We start from the raw sequence: 21885 nt of genomic DNA on the forward strand, positions 1-21885 counted from the left end.
GGAAGGGTATAAAGTGGGCTAGAGGGGCACAGAGTGTCTTGGCATTGAGACACGCCACTCTATGTCACTTCACTGTGCTTTATTAGACTCTATGAGACACATTTCTACACTGTAGTGGAGAAGAGTGTCATAGAGTAGCGCAGCATGGAGTGGAGTAAAGTATCATAGAGTAAAGTTGAGTAGAATGTAGTGTTATAGAGTAGAGTGGAGTGTCATAGAGTAGAATGGTGTAGAGTGGTGTGGCAGAGTAGAGTGTCGTGGAGTACAGTGTTGTGGAGTGAAGTAGAGTGTCATGGAGGGCCGTAGAGTGTCATGGTGGGTCATAGATTTGAGGGTCTTAGAGTGGAGAGTCGTAGAGTGTCATGAAGTGGAGGGGCATAGAATGGAGTAGAGTAGCGTAGAGTGTCATAGAGTGGAGTGAAGTAGAGTTGAGAAGCTTAAAGTGGGGGGTAGAGTGCAGTGGAGTAACATGGAGTGAAGTGTCAAAGTTTCAGAGTGGAGTGGAGTGGAGTGGAGTGACATAGAGTGGCATTGAGTGGAGTTACAGAGAGTGGAGGGACATACAGTAACATAACATAGAGTAATGAGTAAGTGTCTTCTGTGAATACCAAAATGAGTAAGTGCCTACAGTGAATACCAAAATGGTAGTAAGTTTAGGATTTTGTCTTAAGTTAGTTCTGTGAATCGGGCCCACTGTTTTCAAAATAGGGCACGCAAAATGTATTGTCCAAAGTATATGGCAAACTTGCCCAGTAGACATTTTTAGTCTTCTTCACTTGAGGTGCAAACAACAGATTACAGATGTTTTTGTTGTTGCAGAAATTGACTATTTTTGCTACCTCCAGCATTTTAGGAGCATGTGGGGACAATGCATCTTTGCCAAGACAGCATCCTCTGATCTATGTGATCAGTTGATGGCTGATAACCTTGCTTCCCTGAAACCAAAAGCAAAACACCATAACTCTTGAAAATTGGAAATCGCTCTGTAGAAAGATAAAAAGGTTAAGAACTCGATTTTGTTAAAAAGGTGTACGACAAACAGATTTATAGGTGTACTTTCAATATACCCTAAAGACAAATTCAAGTCAGGAGTTAACATTTCAGAAGTAACAAATCTACTCTAAATTAATAAGTGCGGGGTAAAAGGAGAACATTAGTGTTAATTTTGCTTGCTGAAAGGGATAAAATAGAAGCTTTAATCTGAAATTTGCTATCGAGGTGAAGCTGGGAATACCAACCCAAAAGAACAGCGGAACTGACACCAATGACTGACAGGCAAATGCACTGATTGTGCAAATCTGCACTGTGTAAATGTGTACCAGTAAGATTAAATTCACAGTTCAGAAATGGCGTCTGCAGGAAGTGAGGTTGGGGAAGGATGACGAGGAGAGAATAGGAGTGTTAGGGAGAGTAGCGAAGGGGAGAACATGATGCGCAAACATTGCCACTGCATCTTCATTGCTGCTTTGCCATGGGGATATATGAATGAAGTACATTCTCAGTTCTCCCTGAAAAGGGGTTTGTTATGATAGCCTGTAAGGATTTCAATTATGAAAATTTGAAGAGGTAGGAAGGAGGGAATGGAATGGGATCTGATTTTTAATTAGATGCGTTATTGCAGATCAAGTGCATTTAAGACAGGCCGGTCACCTTCTCATTTTCACAAGAACCTGTATTTGTAATACAGCATGGTCCGTATATTCCCTATTAATATGCCCTGGAAAACAAAGTGAGGGGATTTCATCATTTGCATTTAAAGAATGTAGAACATTGGCAACTGCCAATCTTTATCGGGTGCAATATCTCCCAATCGTCACTAAAGTACAATAATTATGATGATCCCCACGTGGAGCTGTTTGGAATATTCTTGGCTACCATGCTTGATTGAGAAAGTTGGCTCCATTCATAAACACCCTTGTGGTACGGGAAGATTGAGGTGCCGAAGAAAACATGAGAAACTTGCTGCTCAGTGCCTACATAGGGGAAAAGCTTCAGATTTCCTCTGCTCAGACCTCTCAAGACTGCATGAAACCTGCAGCAGTAGCTTCGAATATTAAGTCACGGGCAAATTCTATTTGTATAGGGTTTTTGCACATGGGTTTTAGCACATGCTTCAATTTCATTTTAGATCTCATAACTGTGACTTCTGCCATGGACAGGTTTGCAAGTGGTTTTATAAAATGATATGCCTTCATTCTCACAGGGCAATGTTTCCTGGCTGCTTGTCAGGATTCGAGGCTGAAACTAGGACGAATAACCTATTAAAACCTAGCCAGTGGAAGTGCAGTCCACCTCGCCAGTTGGATTTAGGTAAGTTGTGGAACTGTTGGCCACATTTTATTCCACAATAGAGTGGCCATGTATCTTACAAGCTGCACTCATCCCTGACAGCTGTGATACTGATAGTGCAATAAAAAACATTCTAAATTCCGATCGGAGATTGTGGATCCTGCCATTGAATTTCCCAATAGGGCTACTATAAAATTTGCTAAGTTTACACTTTAAGGACATTTTGGAAACTTGAAGAGTACAGCATAGAAAAGATGTATTATGAAAACTACTTGCAAAGTGTTATAAACATGAGATTGTGAAAAATAGCACAGTGGGCTAGCAGCAGGGTTTAAAATGGACATACAAACTATCAAGATTTCCCAATCTCACTTTCCTAGTGTACTGCAAACTGCACTATCTGCTACAGGCCAACCCAAAAGACTGTTGAAGCCAAACCCAACCTAGTGGTAAGTGTTTTAATCTCCTATCACATATTGACTAATGTTGTTTAACTAAAATATTTTATTTTTACAAAATCTACCATGTGTTCCTTAAGAAGAACTACGAACCCCCTCCATGCTAAGTGATTTTCAGCCCTACCAAGGTCTGACTAATGTTGGTGCATAATGTATTTGACATACATAATTTGTCAGTACATTTCTCTACAGCTTCCCTGGTTAATATCTAGGCCACTGAGTGACTAAAGGTTCTTCAGCATGCACCATTCATCCCTAATTTCCCAAATGTTCTTGGGTGAGACAACTCCAGTGCAGAATGTTTTTTAAAACCTTATAATTTTGTTCAAGTTTTTTGAAAAAGCAACAAACGTTAAAACAAATTTGTCTTGCAATAACTCCTATCTCAACCTGACTTCCATCAATAATAAAGATCACTGTGGTGGTCCTTTGATTGCTATATCTGAATTCAGTGGCACATGAAAAACGTGTCCAAAATACAATTATTTCAATAAGTTTTTTATTGGTTGTTTCAGCATCAACATACAATGAGTGGATCCAGTAGCATACAATTATAAATCATTCCAATTATGGCCAGTTTAACTGGCCCAATACCCTATAAAATTCACACAGTTTGACATGTTTAAAACAATTCCTTGAATAGAGTCTACACCAAATTCACGTTGGTCTTGAAATTCGCTCAAATTTTGGTTGCAGCCACTGTTAGCAGACCCCAGACCCCATGTATGTGATTGCTTTTAAATAAAACAATTATTATTATTTTTTTTAAATGCAGCCCGTCCTTGTTAAAGGAAGACGGGATGCATTTAAAAAAGGCACGTTTCTTTTTTTTTGTTTGTTTGCACGGAGGCAATGGTTCAGTGGACAACTGACTCCTCTTAAAGAATTTATTTTTTACACATACAAAAGAGAGGGGCCCAAATAGGACTCCTTCAAGTTTGCGAACGACTTACCACTGCATGTTTGTAGTCGGTAAAGTATTAATATTTCGCGACTGGATTTTAGTCTCAAAACATTATTACATACCATTCCGGTTTGGTATCCAAATACAGAATCAGTATTTGGCCGTCAACCCAAATTGTGATTCAATACTGTGATACTGAATGACAATTTGTGGTGTGTATAAAACAAATGGTCATTTTGCAATCACAAATGGCCCGAGTATGCGAATCGGGACGTTGCAACCTCAAAAACTCTTCAGACAACTGGACCTCTGAATAGACCAAGATGGGGCCTAGATCTTAAAGCAGCCATGTTCACAACCAGTGAGCTGTGTTGCTAATAAGGTGCAACAGAAATAATGTAATAGGATTTTTTGAGCAAACAGATCAAAACCAAGGGCAACCCTCAGGTATCATTCTTGTTTGAATTTGTACTAATAAAGAACTCAGGTGATCTTTCTATTTACAATATGTAATCTGCACACCTGCAATACATCACAGGTACATTGATTTTTTGACCAAATTGTTTTTGAATTTGTGAAATGTTTTATCTACTCTGCTATGATTATGTGTAGCTCTCCACTTTGTGCAAACACTTCCTCTTAACGCAAATGATAAGCAGAAGTATACAGAAAGGGGTGTGGTGGAGTTTGAAGAATGAAGTGTAAGGAAAGACAATGATGTGGGGTGTAGCCGAACGTCTCGCGAGTGTTTTGAATGGCAGTTCTGTACTATGGATGTAATGTGAGCGCACACAGGGGTGTAATGTGAGCACAGAGGGATGCAGTGTGCTGGCATAGAAGCTCCTTGAGAGTATGCTGAGATTGCGGAGATCAGTTTGTTATCATGTGAGAGCAGTGAAGTGTACTTCGTGTATTTTTCCATACCTTGGGATTGGATTGGATTGGATTAGATTTGGTTTTTGTATAGTGCGATAGCTACCCGCAGGCATCCTAGCTCTTAGCAAGATACAAGTGTGTGGGGCGGGTCGGTTCTATCTACTGAAGAGAAAGGTTTTTAGTTTTTTCCGAAAGTACAGGAGGTTAGGTTCTGAACGAATAGAGATTGGGAGGGAGTTCCAGAGCCTTGCCGCGTTTGTTGAGAACATTCTTCCTCCACTCCTTTCTCTTTTGAACCTGGGTTTGATGACTTGAAAGGTATGGGTGACCTCAGCTGTCTGTTGGGGTGGTAGGGGGTAATCAAGGTGTGATTCAGGATTTCTCCTTTCCTCCAGTAGGCACGGTGGACAATGCACATGCTTTTGAAATTGATTCTGTCCTTTACTGGCAGCCAGTGGAGGACTTTTAGTTCAGATTTCACTGATTGGGGGCGGGGGGATGCGCAGGAGGGTGCGGGCAGCGCAGTTTTGAATCACCTGGAGTTTTTTCAGGGTTGATTCGGGGGCTCCTAGATAAAGGGCATTTCCGAAGTCCAGCCGGGAGAGGATTAGGCCCTCTACCTTCTATGTGAGTGCCATGGTGTTCAATAGTGTACACTGTGAATGCATTGGATGATTACAGACAGAAAGATTAATATTCCAGCTTTATTAGGTAATAGGAGCATTATCAAATACAAAGATTAATGGATCTGTTTAAAAACGTTCATCCAATCTACCTTCATCTCCCTTAGGAAATAGTGGATTGTGTACTCTTACAAAAAAGATTTGAACATATCCTATGTAAAATTCCGCAGCCATCATTTTAGACTTTTCAGGTTTTTCCACTCTCGCAAGCGTTGCCGATCCGTTGTAATTAACAAAAACGTGAATCATGAAATGATCAGCGTAATTATACCCGATTGGACTCCGACATAAGTATGCATTTTTTTCTTGAATTATAGGAGGTAATTTGTTGCAGTCTATGTGAATTGATTAGCATGTCGTGGTAGCTCGGTACTTCAAGAAATGAAGATATTTTTAGAAGCATAGGAGCAGCTACCTATGTATAGATGCAAAGCACTAAAGAAAGAAAGACTTGAAATCTTGATAGATCGTCAATTGCTCTTCCACCAATTATGAGAGTTCCTTTCCCCTTCTCACCTTCCAGAAAAATACTGTCAATTAACTCACCACTAATGTCACAGAAAGACTCTGAATCAAATCTGTTCAGAATCTAACTCTCTCTTCCTCCGTCCTACTCCCCAAACTCACCTAATAATAATTGTATATACTTCCCCAGAGTGATGCACTCTGATGGATAAGTCACAGTATACAAATACCTTCAATAAATAAATAATTATGAATAGCGAAATATAGAGAACAACTGCCATTTCTAAGTGGTGTAAATAATCAATGTTCCCTTCCTAATTTTATGGTACCCCATTTATCAGCCTAGCATAGATGAAAGGTTGAGTCTGCCTTTCTGTCACACAAACATGGGACCTTCAGATAACACATCTGACTGTGCGATTCATCAGCTCACTGAGTCAGCTTTTTAGGTGAATATTCACAAATATTTTTAGTTTGTGAATGTTCGCAAACTTTCCAGGGAAAAGCTTTCCTGAAATGCTCACCCTATGTATGCATTTACTCCCATGCAGTATTACTCCATCATGAGGTACGGTTGTGCATAAGTAAAGGAGTTTAAGCATGCAAGGTCCCCTTTTGCAAATATCCTGGACTTGTAAATCGTGCCTTTTGAGCGTGTAAGTAAGACTTGCAGTAGCAAGGGCTCTGTAAATTGGGGCCTGAATATTTCTACCGAAATCCAACATTTTCTGTCCAATTTTAGGATTATGTTCAAACAAAAAGCAAGAAAACAATGTTCTGTAGAAACGTGTCATTTATAATAATCCAACTAAAATGTAGGCAGATTAAAAAACGGCCATTCCACGCATTATTTGTGCCACTGAGGATATCTCTGTTGGGTGACATCACAAGCTCAGCCTAGTCATAAAACTACATTATCACACAGTCTTTGGAACAATTATATCAAACAATTCAAATGCATTTGAAAAGTCAATGCAGCACTAACCCCAGTACACACAGTAAAATGCTTTAAATGAGAGCGAACAAATCTGTGATAAAAGAACACATAGGCTTTAATAACTGAACTTTTTCGGCTGAGAGACTAATCCTTTAAAACCCTATGCAATTTCACAAAGACTGCCAACGTTTCCTTTTCTGTAGTCAGTTCCTCATGGGCGTCTGACGTTGCAGGTATGTCACAATATTATGCAGTAAGTAACCTATCATAAAACATATTCTCATGGGAGAGTCACTAGCTACAGAACCTCCAAACTGTATTCTGCACCAGCCAAATTATTCCTATAAAACAGCCCAGTGCATGCATCTGAAGAAGCCTGTAATTTTGGTTTGACATAACCTTTAGAGCTCTTCCCTCTTTTGGAACAAATAGTGCCACAACACCTTTACATGGAACTGTATTAATTTTTTTCTTTTTTAAAAAGAGAAACTGTAAGTGCACAGTTTGGAGTTCGTCAGACAGTGGACCCTGCCACAAACAAGTGCCAGACAAGGGTCTCCACCTAACCTGAGGTTAGCATGTTCTATTTATAGACAGGGCAACCATTGAGTTTCCCTCAGCAAAGCCTTTGCTGGCTTTGCCAGTGGAAAACTTCAACAACAACAATGGGGCGTTGGTCAATGTAAAACATACTGTCCACCATATTTACGGCAGACATTCCGCTGTATGTTTCAGCTCGTTAGGACCACAAAAGAAAGTCTGGTGGTCCAGATCAGGAAAACAAATTAATGAGCCTCACACATAGGGAGAAAACTGTCACTTTTGGAGTTTGTTTATGAAAAACAAAAACTTTGATGTAAGGTTCTACTAAACATGGCAACCACAGACCAAAGGTTCCTTGCCTTTAGGGAAGTCCCCTTGGCAGCACCTCCTCTGAAGGGATAGATTTCACTGTCAGGCAGGGAAAGAGCTCTTAATATGGCAGACTGTAGTCCACCAGGTATGCGAAGTACATCTCTCCGCAGCCGTGGTGAAATGGAATACGACTCAAAGTCTGTCAACGGGGAGGGAGGGGGGGGGGTAGATCTGATGTAAAGTTAGCACCACCCTTGTACAAAGCTAGTTTTCTATTCATTACTGTAATAACACATCAAATAAATGTAAATTGATTAATTAACCCACATTTCCAGTGTTGAACAAATGGATTTGTCATCAGCATTTTATATCAGCACTTTTCTCCTTCCTCTATCTATTTGTTTAGTTGGGAGTGTTCTTTTCTGCAACTTGCTGCCCTGGAGTCTTCTCCATTCTCCCAAGTAAGTCACTTGTCATCAATGTGCTTGTTTGAATTTAGTTAAACTCAGTTCTCCTTATAGGTACCCCATTTCATCTGCTCACCTCAAGTCTAGTGTAATCAATGTTCTCCTTTTTGTTCAGCTCCTTTCTATGAACTTGTTCATTCAGCAACAAACTTCCTTTACTGATTCCATTACTTAATTTTCATGTCATTAGCATTTAGAATAATGCTATGCAGGATAACTATCTTTTTTAGGTCGAGCATTCGAGACCTCTTGTATATACTTTAGTATATACTTATATGTGTATGTACTTTGTGGGCTCTGGAGATCAGACCTAGGACTTGTCTGCTTCCGCTTAGGGACTTTGTTTTTCTGTTCAACTGCCTCTATTTAACTGTCTTGATAGAAAACGACCAGTAGAGTCCAATAAAATACTAGAATTGCTTCCTGCTTGTTCAACTGCCTCTATGTAACTGTCTTGATAGAAAACGAACAAAGGAGGTTAGTAAAATACCAGAATTGCTTTCTGCTTAAGGACTTTATTTTTTTATTTTTCTGGCAACTGCCTCTATTTAACTTTCTTGATAGAAAACGACCAGCAGAGGTCAGTAAAATACCAGAATCACTTTAGCAGTCTTTAGATTCCAGTCCATTGAAATTGTCTCACACGAGCACCTATAGACAATAATGTTTTTTTCAAATCTTGTATTTTCAGTGATATGACCACCGAAGGTCCTGTTTTTAAATTAAAAACAGAGCTTTAGACTATACCATTTCCTGCTGAAAGGCAATATTTCTCTCCATGTGTTCCCATACCTGGCATGTCAAGCAGTTTGGTGCTTACTTTTCCCTCCATGTTAAAGAACAGTAGATGTTTCAGCACCCAGTCTAATGTGCTGCATAGCTAAATACATATAAGGTTCCGAAGGCGCATCCAATTGCGTGGTTGTCATCATTTTTTGTTTTAAAAAAAACTATCAATGTAAAACCACTCCAAGCAATGTAACTAAATCAACTAACGTGAGAGAAAATATAAAACATATCCGCTAAGAACGGTGGTCTATAAGGTCCATTTAAAAACAGATCAGCTGTGTTGCTAGCAATCTGCCTGACTGGTTACTCACCACATACAGCTGCTTCCATAGGAAGGACCATTCCTGCAGCGTGGTGGTTACTTCGGTGACAACAGTATCTTCCACGGGCACCACCGTCTCGTACTGGCTGCAAAGAAGAGAGGGAAGCGGTGAGTTTAGAAATTAACTCATCACAGGTGTGAAAGTTTTCATCAAAGAAGTAACAACATATTGGACACTGAGCCCAACATATAACAATGACATATGAGACATACTGGGGTGTGAAATGGGATCTTTTTAACAACAAAGTCAATAGTGTAAAAAGGATAAAGGGTTTTGTGGAATACAGGTCACTCAGACAGATTGTTTCAGGGTTACATGTTTAGGTCTGGCTTGAGAGTGCAATGCTATCTGGAGGATATTATTCCCAATGCAGGTAAATGTACACATCTGATCTTTGGCTACACAGACAGGATCATCTCTCTCACCTCTTGCAATTTGGTCTTTCATTCCTCTTTTAAGTACTAGTTGACATCTCAAACGTACAATGAATAATCATATGTTAACGTCTTTATCTCTCTCTCTATACAGAAACCTACTGTTTTTTTTTATTTTCCCACTGTAGCAGGCCCTTTTAATGTCATGGTCAGGATTGAAATTCAAGTAAGGCCTAATGGTTTTGCGAATATGTGTTATTTATATCATCGTATGACAATGGTTTTAACACAAAACACCTTACGAGATTCTTAATTTTAACTGGATTAAAATTTTCAGAAAATGAAACAGATGCTGATCCCATCACAGTGTTGTACAGAAAAGAGTTAATATAAAACAAAGAAGCATTATATTTACCAAAGGGTGATCAGATTTTCAAAACAAAAATCCGGGACTCACCACACCCATCGAAGAAAGGCTACAATTTTACACAATGCAAGGAGCATAACATGATGTATTTTACTATGTTTTGAAAACATATAAAATAAAGAACCAAGGGTGACTAAATGCAACTTTTATACACAGTGGTACTTGTCTTAATTAAACTGCTTTCTAATAAGGGTACCTAACTGATCTTGCAATTGGAACACACACAAATGTACCTCACTCCTCTGCATGAACTCTCGGTGAAATCTGGGACATATGCTTGGTTTGCAAAAATTTGCTAGGACAGATGATGAAAAAAGCCTCTTCACTGTAATTTAACAAACAACACCACTGCTTAATTTGAGCCTGTGTTTTCCGGTGCTCGGCACCAGCTCTTAATTATCAACACCGGAACTTATGACAGTCTGCCACATGGTTGCGCTGTCTAATGTACAGATGAGCACAACAGCTGTTTATTATTACAGTAAACATTTGAAATGACTTATATCTGCATCCAAGCTATTACTGTTGCTGTGGGGGCCTTGAATATTATCAATTGTCACACTTGTAGGAGTGTGATGGTTTGTAGTTGTGTTAGTACTGTTATTGGCAGCGATGTCAGGAGCAATAGGTGGTGTAAGCTGCAGGGGCCTCCTGATAAGGACCCTGGCACTTATTTCTTTTTTTACAAATTAAGCACTGATTGGTCCAACACAAATAAATAGGTGGAACCAGCCCTGAAAGACAGAAACGTAGGTGTGTGTAGGTGTGTGTTTAACAACACTGGTTACACCAGCTGGTTGTTTCTAGCCAGGAAGTTTCAACGGTGGACATCAGGACTGCCCTATGTCTGGGACTATGGATGCTAGAGAAATGTTAAGACCTGGAAAAAGTGGGAAATTGGCGAGGGCCCCTACCTTCCAAGTGGTCCTCGGTAAAGTGAGTGGAGTACTCGAAATTCCAGCCATAATACAGTTGAATATATAGTTCACAATTCCTTCTAATTTGACAGCCAAGGAGCCTTAGCAGAAGCTCAGGACCACATTTACTATAAGATGGGCTTGGTCAAAGTCACACAAAGTGATGCAAAGCTGAACAAACTCATGCAATGGTATATAGTTTCCAACGCAACGACTCTGCACTGGAAATGTGCCCTTTTCTAAGTGCCAATAGAGCTTTGACTGCTTTGTGCCACTTTGTACCAAGAGACAGTTACTTGGGTGTAACTGGGGCAGATTAGTTTGTGATGCAAAGTCTGATTTTCTAAGATAGCCAGGCTGGGTGTGGCATAAAAAATGCCTCCTTGAAGTATACACTAGCATAAAACACTTACCTGTGAGGGGAAGACGGCCTGTGCCTCTACTCCGTCCTCTTCTTCCGGACTCTGGTCTTGCAGCAGGATGCAGGAATCAGCAGGAAGCACCCAGCTCCCAGCCTCCCAATAGCCATTCACAACGCTGCAATGCAGCATTGTGATTGGTCTGAGCGCCGTATATCGGCGCACAGCCAGGGAATGGGGGCCTGGGCATGTTCTCCTCACAGGCTGTAATGCAGCCTGCATGGATAAGCTGTGAAGTATGCATGAATGTTTGGCCGGGCTGAGAGGGCTGGCCAAACATTTATGTTCACTTAGGAGTGGGCAAACCACTCCTCCCCGCTCCTCTGTCATCGGAGCTGCCCGCCCCAAACTTAAAGTTGCAGCAGAAGGAAACATAAAATTATAATAACGTAAGTTATTATCATTTTATATTTCCTTTACTTCACTGCTGTGAAGCCGTGGGGCAATGCTCATCTGCCTTAGCAGAGGAGCCGCCACTGTCTGTTTGTACGTTGTTGCTGGGGTAGTTAGCAGCTGTCGGACATTTTAATAAATATAGCTCTGTGCTGCGCTGTCTCCCTTGTGCAAAATAATAAATCTTCAGCTTAGTCTGCTACCTGGCCTGTCCAGCGTTAATCCTCACACTCTCAATTCATGGCAATAAAATGGAAATCTTTGTATGTCACTTCTGTCTCCTAACTTCACCTCAGCTCTTCTACCTTAACCGTCTCTCTTAACCTCTCTCTCTCTCTCTCTCTCTCTCTCTCTATATATATATATATATATTACCTACTGGCGGTCGCCAGTAGGTATATATAGTTAGGATTTTTTCTCTATGGGATTTTTGAAAATTCTATGTCTAATAACTTTGGCGTTTGTGGACGGAATTGGCTGAAATTTTCAGGAAAATGGCACATTTTGTTTCTGAGCAGCCCTTGAAAATTTGGGGGGGTTCGTCAAGGGGGGGCCGAGAAAAAAGGGGGGTCCCAAAACGTGTTTTTAACATTGAGTTTTCCATAGGGCGGTTGGCCTCACTTTTAGCCCGAACGGCTGAATGGATTTGCACGAAACTTGGCAAAATTGTAGGGACTGGTAGCCCGATGTGCCTTTTGTAGGTCTCAATATATGTGCTCCAGTGGATTTTGAGAAATTAACGTTTAAAAAAAGATATATATCTGTAACAGCGGACCAGGCAGCGTCCCAGGACGCGTACTTTTCGCGCAACGGAGCTTTGTGAAGCGAAGCTGATTGGTTCTCCGGCGTCTGTCAACATTCCAAACAGTCCGTAGCGGCCGCCATCTTGTCTCTCGGTAGGATCGAGAGACAAGAGGAGGCCAAAGCGAAGGGGCAAATGACCATAAGGGGGAATAGTAGATCCTCGCTGACCCCCTACGTTTGATGTGGAGGTTTTAAAAGGGCCCCGCGGGGCAAAAAAAATAATAATAATAATAATCGAACGGCTGAATGGATTTGCACGAAACTTGGCAAAATATTAGGGACTGGTAGCCCGATGTGCCTTTGCTAGGTCTCAATATATGTGCTCCAGTGGATTTTGAGAAATTAACGTTCAAAAAAAGATATATATCTGTAACAGCGCTCCGCTTCGCGTACTTTTTGCGTTACGGAGCTTTGCGAAGCTGATTGGTTCTCCGGCGTCTGTCAACATTCCAAACAGTCCGTAGCGGCCGCCATCTTGTCTCTCGGTAGGATTGAGAGACAAGAGGAGGCCAAAGCGAAGGGGGAAATGACCATAAGGGGGCATAGTAGATCCTTCCTGACCTCTTAGGTTTGATGTACCATTTTGCCAAGTTTGGTGTAATTCCGTTCAGCCATTCAGGCTGTAGACGTATGTAAATGTCCTATGGAAAATTGCATGGGGAAAACACATTTGAAAGTGTTGAAATTTAGAACCAATTAAAATGTTACTTTGGTTTTGTATTTGTGTGTGATGAAAGTTAATTGGTTATGTATATATTTCAAATGAGAGGAAACCACAGCCATTTTGTGATACTACTGTCTGAGGTACATTTGTGAGGAATTTTTGGTGGTGAATTTCTGGTGTTTGATTTACACAGTACTAACACTTCTCCTACTTTTAAAAAGGTGAGTTGTTAATTTGTAAGGGGAACTATGTTGTACACTTGAAGATAATTTGAAAAATGTTTTCTGTTATTTATTTGCAGTCCTTCTGTTATACTAAATACTTGATAAAGTTAGTTTTATATTATGTATTACTAAAAACGATAAATGAAAGTGATTATTTTTTTCTGCAATTTACAGCAAGCAATTTCAAAATAAAATGGCTCACAATGAAGAGACCGTGGCAATTTCTTTTGAATTGTCCACTACATTGATTGAAATTGAGAGCACCAATAATGAAATATTGTCACAAGGAGGACATGACTTGTATGATTCCATTAGATTGATTGAAATGGACAGCACCAAGAATGAAATATTGTCACAAGGAGATGACTTGAATGATTCCACTACATTGATTGAAATTGAGAGCACCAATAATGAAATATTGTCACAAGGAGGAGATGACTTGTATGATTCCATTAGATTGATTGAAATGGACAGCACCAATAATGAAATATTGTCACAAGGAGGAGATGACTTGAATGATTCCACTACATTGATTGAAATTGAGAGCACCAATAATGAAATATTGTCACGAGGAGATGACTTGAATGATTCCACTACATTGATTGAAATTGACAGCACCAATAATGAAATATTGTCACAAGGAGGAGATGACTTGAATGATTTTTTTGATCAATCTCTTGATGGCGAATTTATCGAGTGTTTGGAGACCATAGAGTTACAAGAATCATCATTGGAGACTTTTCATGAGGACATTGCTGATGAGGACATGTTACTAGTTCTTTCAAATTTAGAAAATTCTGAAGAATAAATTTATATTTAGAAATCAAAAATTGTTTGAGACATTATTCATTTTTATTTTTAATTTATGAGGTTGTAGCGAAGTGATTGTAGTATAAAATGAGACTTATAGTATAGAGTGCAACATTTTTATGTTACATGGTAAGTTTACTCATATTTACTTCCCTTCTGCCACTATATTATCTCCAATGTGTATTTGACATCTCTTCTTCATCTCCGGCCTCCTTTCTCTCACTGTGTGTCTCCGATGCATCTTATCGCTGCTATTTTGTGTAATTACAGAAGAGAGTAAAATAAAATAGTTCGGAACGTGAAAAGGGGGCAAAGTAGAGTACTCATCACCCCCTAGGCCTTTTTAGGCGGTCCCAAAAGGATCAGTTTCTGCTTTCCTGAGAGATTATGGTATGAGTTCCATATACCACAATAACTTGCATTACAACATGCAAGATATCTATCTCCTATTACCAACTTTTGGAGATATTCGCGCTAAGCGCGAATATCTCCAAAAAGTAACACCTGCCCTGAGCAGTTCTTAGCCATGTTATCCAATGGGAGGTGGATAACATGGCTAAGAGCATTAGCTCGGTAATGCATGAATATCGCTGAGTTTTTAGCGATATTCATGCATTGCGGCCGTTTATTATCGCATTTGCGATAAACCTTGATAATAGCAAGGTTTATCTTCGATAATTTCTGACGATGCTTAGTGGTAAAAAATTCGTTGGTAAGCATCGTTAGCGATAAATATCGCTTAACTTTGGTAATATGCCCCAACGTCTGTTAACGTTCGATTCGAAGGAAATGAGGAAGTGTTGAAAAACATTGTCTGCGCCATCTTGCCTTTTTTGAAATGCCACACTTTTGTCGTGCACGGCAGCCATTTTAGATGTCTTGACCAGACCCACTCTCTGCACGCTGTTGATTCGTAGCATGGCTCCTCACCCACGCAAGCATCTTCCCCAGGCACTGGTCACCACCGCTCTCTGTCTTATGCATGGGCAATAAACCTCCCCCCATCTGCGCTGCTCTTCCCTGAGAATCACACTCTGTGCCCGCCCGACACCTCCCTTTCGCCCTATTCACTACCGCACCCTCTGACACTCCTCTTCCTCTGTGTCCGATTGTCCAGGCTATCAGCTAGCCCTGCAGATGTAGTTTATGGCCCCAGCTGTAAAGAATCACCCCTCTTCAAAGGAGTTATAGTAGATCAAGGCCCACACCCGATGAGATCCGTCACACCACACGTGTTCCTACTATCTGAAAACCATCCTGTATTGTGATTGGGGAGGGGACCGAGCCTGAAGCGGAAGATTCCAGGAATGACTCTTTGTACATCAAAGTTTTTACAATTATGTGTCACATTAAAAATATATAGCACTCCAACAAAGTAGTAGGAATATAAAACTTTAATAACATATAAATATATACAACAAAACAAAAACAGTAAAAACATTTAAACAACGAAGAGACCGTGGCAATTTCTTTTGAATTATCCAATAGATTTATTGAAATTGACAGCACCAATAATGAAATATTCTTGTCAGTAGCGGTCTGTTGTGCGAATAGTTCCAAGGCAGCAGAACGCGCTGAAATCTAGATGGCACGAAGGTGATGTCTAGTAAGTTGCCGCCCAGCAAATAACGGCGTGGGGCGCCGCGGGGGTGAGTGAGTCCAGTAGGCACCACAGCTATTCTTACCGGCATTGCAGAATTACTGCTGGGGACAATGCCTGTGCTGTAGCAGGGTCACAGCAGAAACAAAAAGGATTATGTTGAAGATGTTGTTGGTTTTCAATTTGAAAACAGTTCTGGTGTCAACTGCTATGCTAATGTAGTGGTTAATGTTTTGTTTTCTCTAGAAAATGTAAAAGAGGGGGAGGCAGTCCAAAGTTCCGTTAAAAGGGCAAAGGAAAGGATCGGTGGTTTGAACTATCAGTCAAAAAGGGGAGGGGGTGCAATAATTTTTCCTACCGGGTCACACTGTGCTTTCACCGGAAGTGAGGTCTGCAGGATTCTAGTAATTCAAAGTGAGGCTGGCGCCAGCATGGGAACGCCGACGTCCCGCGGATACAGTTTCGTCACTCCACGGGCGATCATGGCAGTCATTCCCCATCGGGGGTCGGAGACTCCCGCGGCTCCTCTAGAATCTTCAAGGTCGTGGAGGACTACGGTGGTGGAGTCAACCAGTGACCGGGCCATTTCTTTATGCTGGGCCCGCTCTTGCCAGGTCGACCGCCATTTTGAGAGTTCGGCAGCTACCGGCGATCGCGGGGTCACATGAGCGGACGGGCTCCACCCTGCCGGGCGAGACGTTGCAGCATGGCCACAGTGGAAGAACCCTTTTCCGGGCGCCTGGAGCGCTGAGGGTGCAGCTGGGAAGCCTCCACCTGGGGAGGCGGGAGAGGCCTGTTCGCACCGTCTCTCCCTCCCAGTGCACCCCACGGCGTCTCGCTTGAGATTTGTTATGGCCGGACCAGGCGATGAGGACGAGGGGGGGGGGTCGGAGGCATGTGCAAGACATCCCCCCCCAGTGTTGTCGCAGCCATTATTCAAGAAAGAAGAAGTGTCCCGTCCGTCTTCGGGCCGAGCTTCCGGTAGATGTCGGCCGGACGCCCCTGGCTCTGGCCCCATGAACGGGTTTCTTGGTTTATCGGCTGCAGCCGGATCCCGTCGGCCTCGGCCCCCCGACCGTTGGTGGCCGGACCGGAAGAGCATGTGGCGGGACTACCTGCAACTCTCAAGGGCCACCGCGGCCGGACTGGGAGAGAGAGGGGAGGGTCGAGGAGACATTCCCCCCCCCCTGCAACTGTTCAGCGTTGTAAAGGCAATCCCCTGGCCGGGTCCCGCTGGCCTTGGCCTCTCCTCCGGCTACACCCTACGTTAGGATCTCCTGGCCGAGGCGTGGCAGCAGGACCTGCCTTATATGGGCTGCTCCCGGCTGGGCGTAGTCGGAACCCTGCCCCACCTTGGAAGTTTCCAGAGTGGGGGCGGATGTTCTACTGACTTGCATTTTCCCTAGTCTATCGATTTTTTGGGCGTGGCAGGCGGTGGGACAGCGAGGGGTGATTTGGTTTCTCTTACTGTTTTTCTGGTCTCTCACCACTGGCATATTTTAACGTTTTCTTGTTTCTAGGACATTAATAGGTTTTATCATTACGTTATGTTATCGTTTCTTTGTTCGTTGTTTAATAAAAGTTCATGTTCATCAGTGGCCTACTGATTTTCGTTTTCCTATTCTTTTCTTTCCAGGTTGTTTCATGCTAAAGTTTCTGTTAACAGGATACAGTGATCACTTCGTTATTATTGCATATGTCCTTTTCACTAGGGGTGCTCTCTGGTCGGGCCAGATGACGTATCTCTAGTAAATGGTCCGGATGAAACAGGTGCATCAATCAGTGGGGAGTAGATAGGCATGACAGATTACAACGGGGGAGAAAGGTCCGCATTACGTACCCTTTCACTACTTGCAAAGATTTTCCTACGTTTATTTGCAAACAGGGAATACCTCCAAAAAGAACTAATTCCCAAACAGTCAATGTTAGGACAATCAATCAATCAATGAGGAATGAAATAGGTACGACGTGTTAAAGGCTTGCGTTACCTACCCTTCACTATCTGCAAAGGGAGAGAGAATATTCCTATTCTTCCTCGTTTGCAGGCAGAGAAGATCCTTAAGAGAATTAACTTCGAACAATTCAATGCTCGATTCAAACAATCAACAAGGGGTACTGTGAACACAAATGAACGCCGCTTATGTACATACGCATTGCTATTTTCAACAGGTTGTTCCTAATGTTTCTATTTTAGCGAGGTCAAAAAGAGATCCCATTAGTGGCCTACTGATTTTGCTCGATTCCTTTTGTTTCTTTACACGATTTTTCGCTATCTGCAAAGACTAAACAGAGTATTGCGACTCTGTGCTTGTTTGTAAATAGAGAATGAACCAAAGAGAACAATCAATCAAATGGAGAGAGAAGCAGGCACGACGGATTACAAAGGGGGCAAAGGGCTGCGTTAACTACCCTTCACTATCTGCAAAGAGAGAGTACTCCTAATAGAAATGAGGGGTGGGGGGCAGCATTCAAAGCAGATCAGTGTGCATAAACACGAAAATGTTTTTACTTACCACGTACTTGACATTCGACAGCTTATGATATTTGCTATTAAAAAACCATTGAAATTCACTGAAAAAACCATAGGTTATAGACCATATATAGTTAGGAATTAGCATTTACAAAACCTTGAAAATTCACTGAAAAAACCATAGGTTATACACCATATATAGTTAGGAATTAGCATTTAAAAAACCTTATTTTACTCACACAAAACCATTGAAATTCCATATATAGTTAGTTGCACTAACTATATATCGCGCACCCGCAATCCACTGCTGATCATGTCACATATTACATCATTCATGACATGGTCAGTGACATCACTGATGACATCTCAAATGACATCACTGATGAGATCACTGATGACATCTCATTTGACATCAATGACCACATCACTGATGATATCATTCATGTGACAATACAATGCATCTCCTCACGTTTTAATATAACCTCTGTTTCAACCAGTGTTAAATACAGAGTATAATTTTTGAAACCATTGACACACCAATACTAGTTACTACATACGTACTCACTGATTCCTACGTCTACACACACATTCACTCATTCACCCATACAATCATTCATACATACAATCACTCATCTTTACAACACTATCATATGCACTCATACACCTATACAGACACTTACACTCTGCCACTCATCCATGGAGTTACTCACACACCTAGTCAGTCCTGTAAAGAATCAATCACACTTCCATTTTCTTGTCTATACAGTTAAACATAGAGCACCTTACATTTTCAAACATATACTAACACATACTTACTTTCTTATACAATCATTGATACAAGTACACATTGATCTGCACAGAGTCACACACCTCCCAGCCAGCCACACACACACTCAGTCTCCTATACAAATACTTGGACAATCAATCAATAACCCATATAGTTAATCATATAGCTACTGATCAACACATGCAGCAGTTTACAGAACAACAGACATAATGATGCACAAATTAAGACAGTTTAGTCACTATCCCATGCACTCAGTGAGACACATTTAATCATTCACTCATACATTCAGTCATGCACCTACTAAATCCTTCGTCCAGACACTTATACATCTACTCATTCTTCAATATGTAAAACATATTTAAACTTTACAGAAACACACAGTCACTGGATGATGTCATCAGTGATCTCATCAGTGATGTCATTTGAGATGTCATCAGTGATGTCACTGACCATGTCATGAATGATGTAATATGTGACATGATCAGCAGTGGATTGCGGGTGCGCGATATATAGTTAGTGCAACTAACTATATATGGAATTTCAATGGTTTTGTGTGAGTAAAATAAGGTTTTTTAAATGCTAATTCCTAACTATATATGGTGTATAACCTATGGTTTTTTCAGTGAATATATATATATATATATATTCATCCTCTCTATCTCTGACTCAGTCTCTTACCCTTGTTCGCCTCACTGCCCTCTCTCAACATACCCAATAGATCTCACTTGATTTAATCTTTCTCTACCGCTGTCTCATAAGCTTGTCCCTCTCTGTATCACTCCCCCTCTCTCTAGTGCTACTCACTCTACCTCGTCCCTCTTTCTGTACCTCACTGTTTTTTTTTCCATCAGGCACCCCTGTATCTCTCCCCCATCTACTTCACTTCTCACAAAGCCTTATCCCCATTTGTATCTCAACATGCTCCGGGTCTCTACTACCATAGCTCTCTACCTCACTTTCGGCCCTGTCTCTACCTCACCACTTCCCTCACATCTCTATTACACTTTTCTCTCTACCATGCATCTCTCTCACCACCTCACCTCTCAACCTACTGCTTTCCTTATCACCACCTAACATCTCCATTTTATAACCTTTGTTGCTTTTCCTTCATGTCTTTCAACTTCTTACTTCTTTCTGGGTACCTCTATTTCTCTACCTTCACCACTTCTTCTCTAGCATCAACTCCTCTCTCTCTATCTGTCTCCCTCTCACAAAACACATATTGGTCTAGCGATCTCTGGGCCTCTTTCTCCCTCCACCTCAACTATTTCGTTCAACCTCTTTCTTTATAAATCTCTCTAAATTACCATGTCTTCTTTTCACAACTCTCTACCTCTGTCTAAACCTCACCATAATTTCTCTATTTCACATATGTCTCTCGCAATGTCCTCTTTTTGCTCTACCCCACATTTATCTCTCTACCATTCACCCCTCTCTCTACCTTTCTCACTTCCCCATTACTCTCCATACCTGCCCCAATTTTCGATACATCATCCCATTTTCCTCTCTCTCTCTCTACTTTGCATGTCTTTGTTTTTCATTATGTCTCTCTGTACATCTCTTCACATGAATTTCTCTCTGATTAATTCGCCTCTTCTTCTACATTACCTTCATCTCTCTCTACCTCACCCGCTGGAGTTCTGTACTCCTTTGCCTCTCTCCATATTTCCTTTTTCCTATCTTTTTATCTCTCTCTAACTCTCTACCACACTCTAAAATCTTACCTACTTCTTTACCTCTCGTTATCTATCTACATTTTTCTCTTTCTACCTCTCTTTATCTTTCCTAATGGTTTGCTCACCTTTCTCTATCTCTTTACTTTTCTTTCTACCTCACATATCTTTCTACATTTTCTCTATCTCTACCCCTTCTATCGCTACTTCACGTATCTAGCTATACTATTATCTTTATGTCTCTGTCCATCTCCTGCATTCTGCATCGCCCCTTTTCTTCTGGTTAGCAAGGTCACAGAACTGCCTAGTCAGGGAAGCGTCAAAATATATAAAGAGGTCAAGAAAGACATGGCAGTGGAAGAGAAGATAGGAGATTAGATTTTAACCAATGCAATAGTGAAAATCCTTAGAGAAGAACTTTGATTTTCAAAGTTGCGTTGATAAAGCCAGTATTGAAGGGAGTTATAATTGTGATTACAAATATTTGGCAAATAAAGCTACAATTTCAAGTGCTGTGTGCATATATCTTATTTCAATACTATGCACTACTCCACTAAACATCTAACAAGTCATCCTTACAAAGTTGTCCTACAACGGGAGTAACAAGATGGTTAGAAACTGAATTTCACATAAAAAGTTGTTGTTGCAAATATACAAATGTAGATCTATACTCAGTGCTTGATTTGTGAAAGAAACAGTGCTGGTGCCGGAACTTCTGCTCAAAGGCCAGCAGCCAAGTGCAATTAAACGTCAGCGTGCTGAATGCTTAGGCTGGTATTCTTTAATCCACTTCCAGACACTTCCTGTCTTTTTTTATCACTCTAGCAGGTTCTCGCTTTCTCTCTTTGTTATGGTGTGACTGTCTTTCTTCTCTGTCTTTCTGATATGAGTGTTTCTCCCTCACTTGTGCTCGGTAATATATCCGGTGCTGGAAATGAGTTCCGGTGCCCGAAATAAGTGCTGGTGCCCTCCACCGGCAATCACCATCTCAGATTAAGCACTGTCTATACTCTAAAAGAAATGCCTATATCAATTCTTTTTCAAGCTTGTTTTGTAGTATTTAGCCTGTGGACACCAAGAATCTTGAGCTTTCAGCAGTTTTTGTGTACCCTGTTTTTCAAGGTTTAAGAAATAATTCAATATTGTTTGGCTTGAATGTCCCAAAAGGGGGCAATAAATTCCAAGCTATTCCAAGCAGAGAGTCTTAAAATATATCTTGTCTGAGGCCGTAGAATTCAGTAAGATGTCACTGTCAGAGTCACCAGCACCGTGCAACA

The 21885-nt window shown here is 41.1% G+C and overlaps 1 protein-coding gene across 1 annotated transcript in view; it reads right to left on the reverse strand.

Moving 5' to 3' along the window:
• DOCK3 (dedicator of cytokinesis 3) overlaps positions 1-21885 on the reverse strand; it is a 1382531-nt gene that overhangs the window by 663247 nt on the left and 697399 nt on the right. The window contains exon 5 of the mRNA XM_078661294.1: positions 9035-9131. Within this exon, the coding sequence (XP_078517420.1) occupies positions 9035-9131 (97 nt within the window). The remainder of the gene's footprint in view (positions 1-9034; positions 9132-21885) is intronic.

Source organism: Lissotriton helveticus, chromosome 9 (assembly GCF_964261635.1).
Source record: "Lissotriton helveticus chromosome 9, aLisHel1.1, whole genome shotgun sequence".
NCBI classification, from domain to species: Eukaryota; Metazoa; Chordata; class Amphibia; order Caudata; family Salamandridae; genus Lissotriton; species Lissotriton helveticus.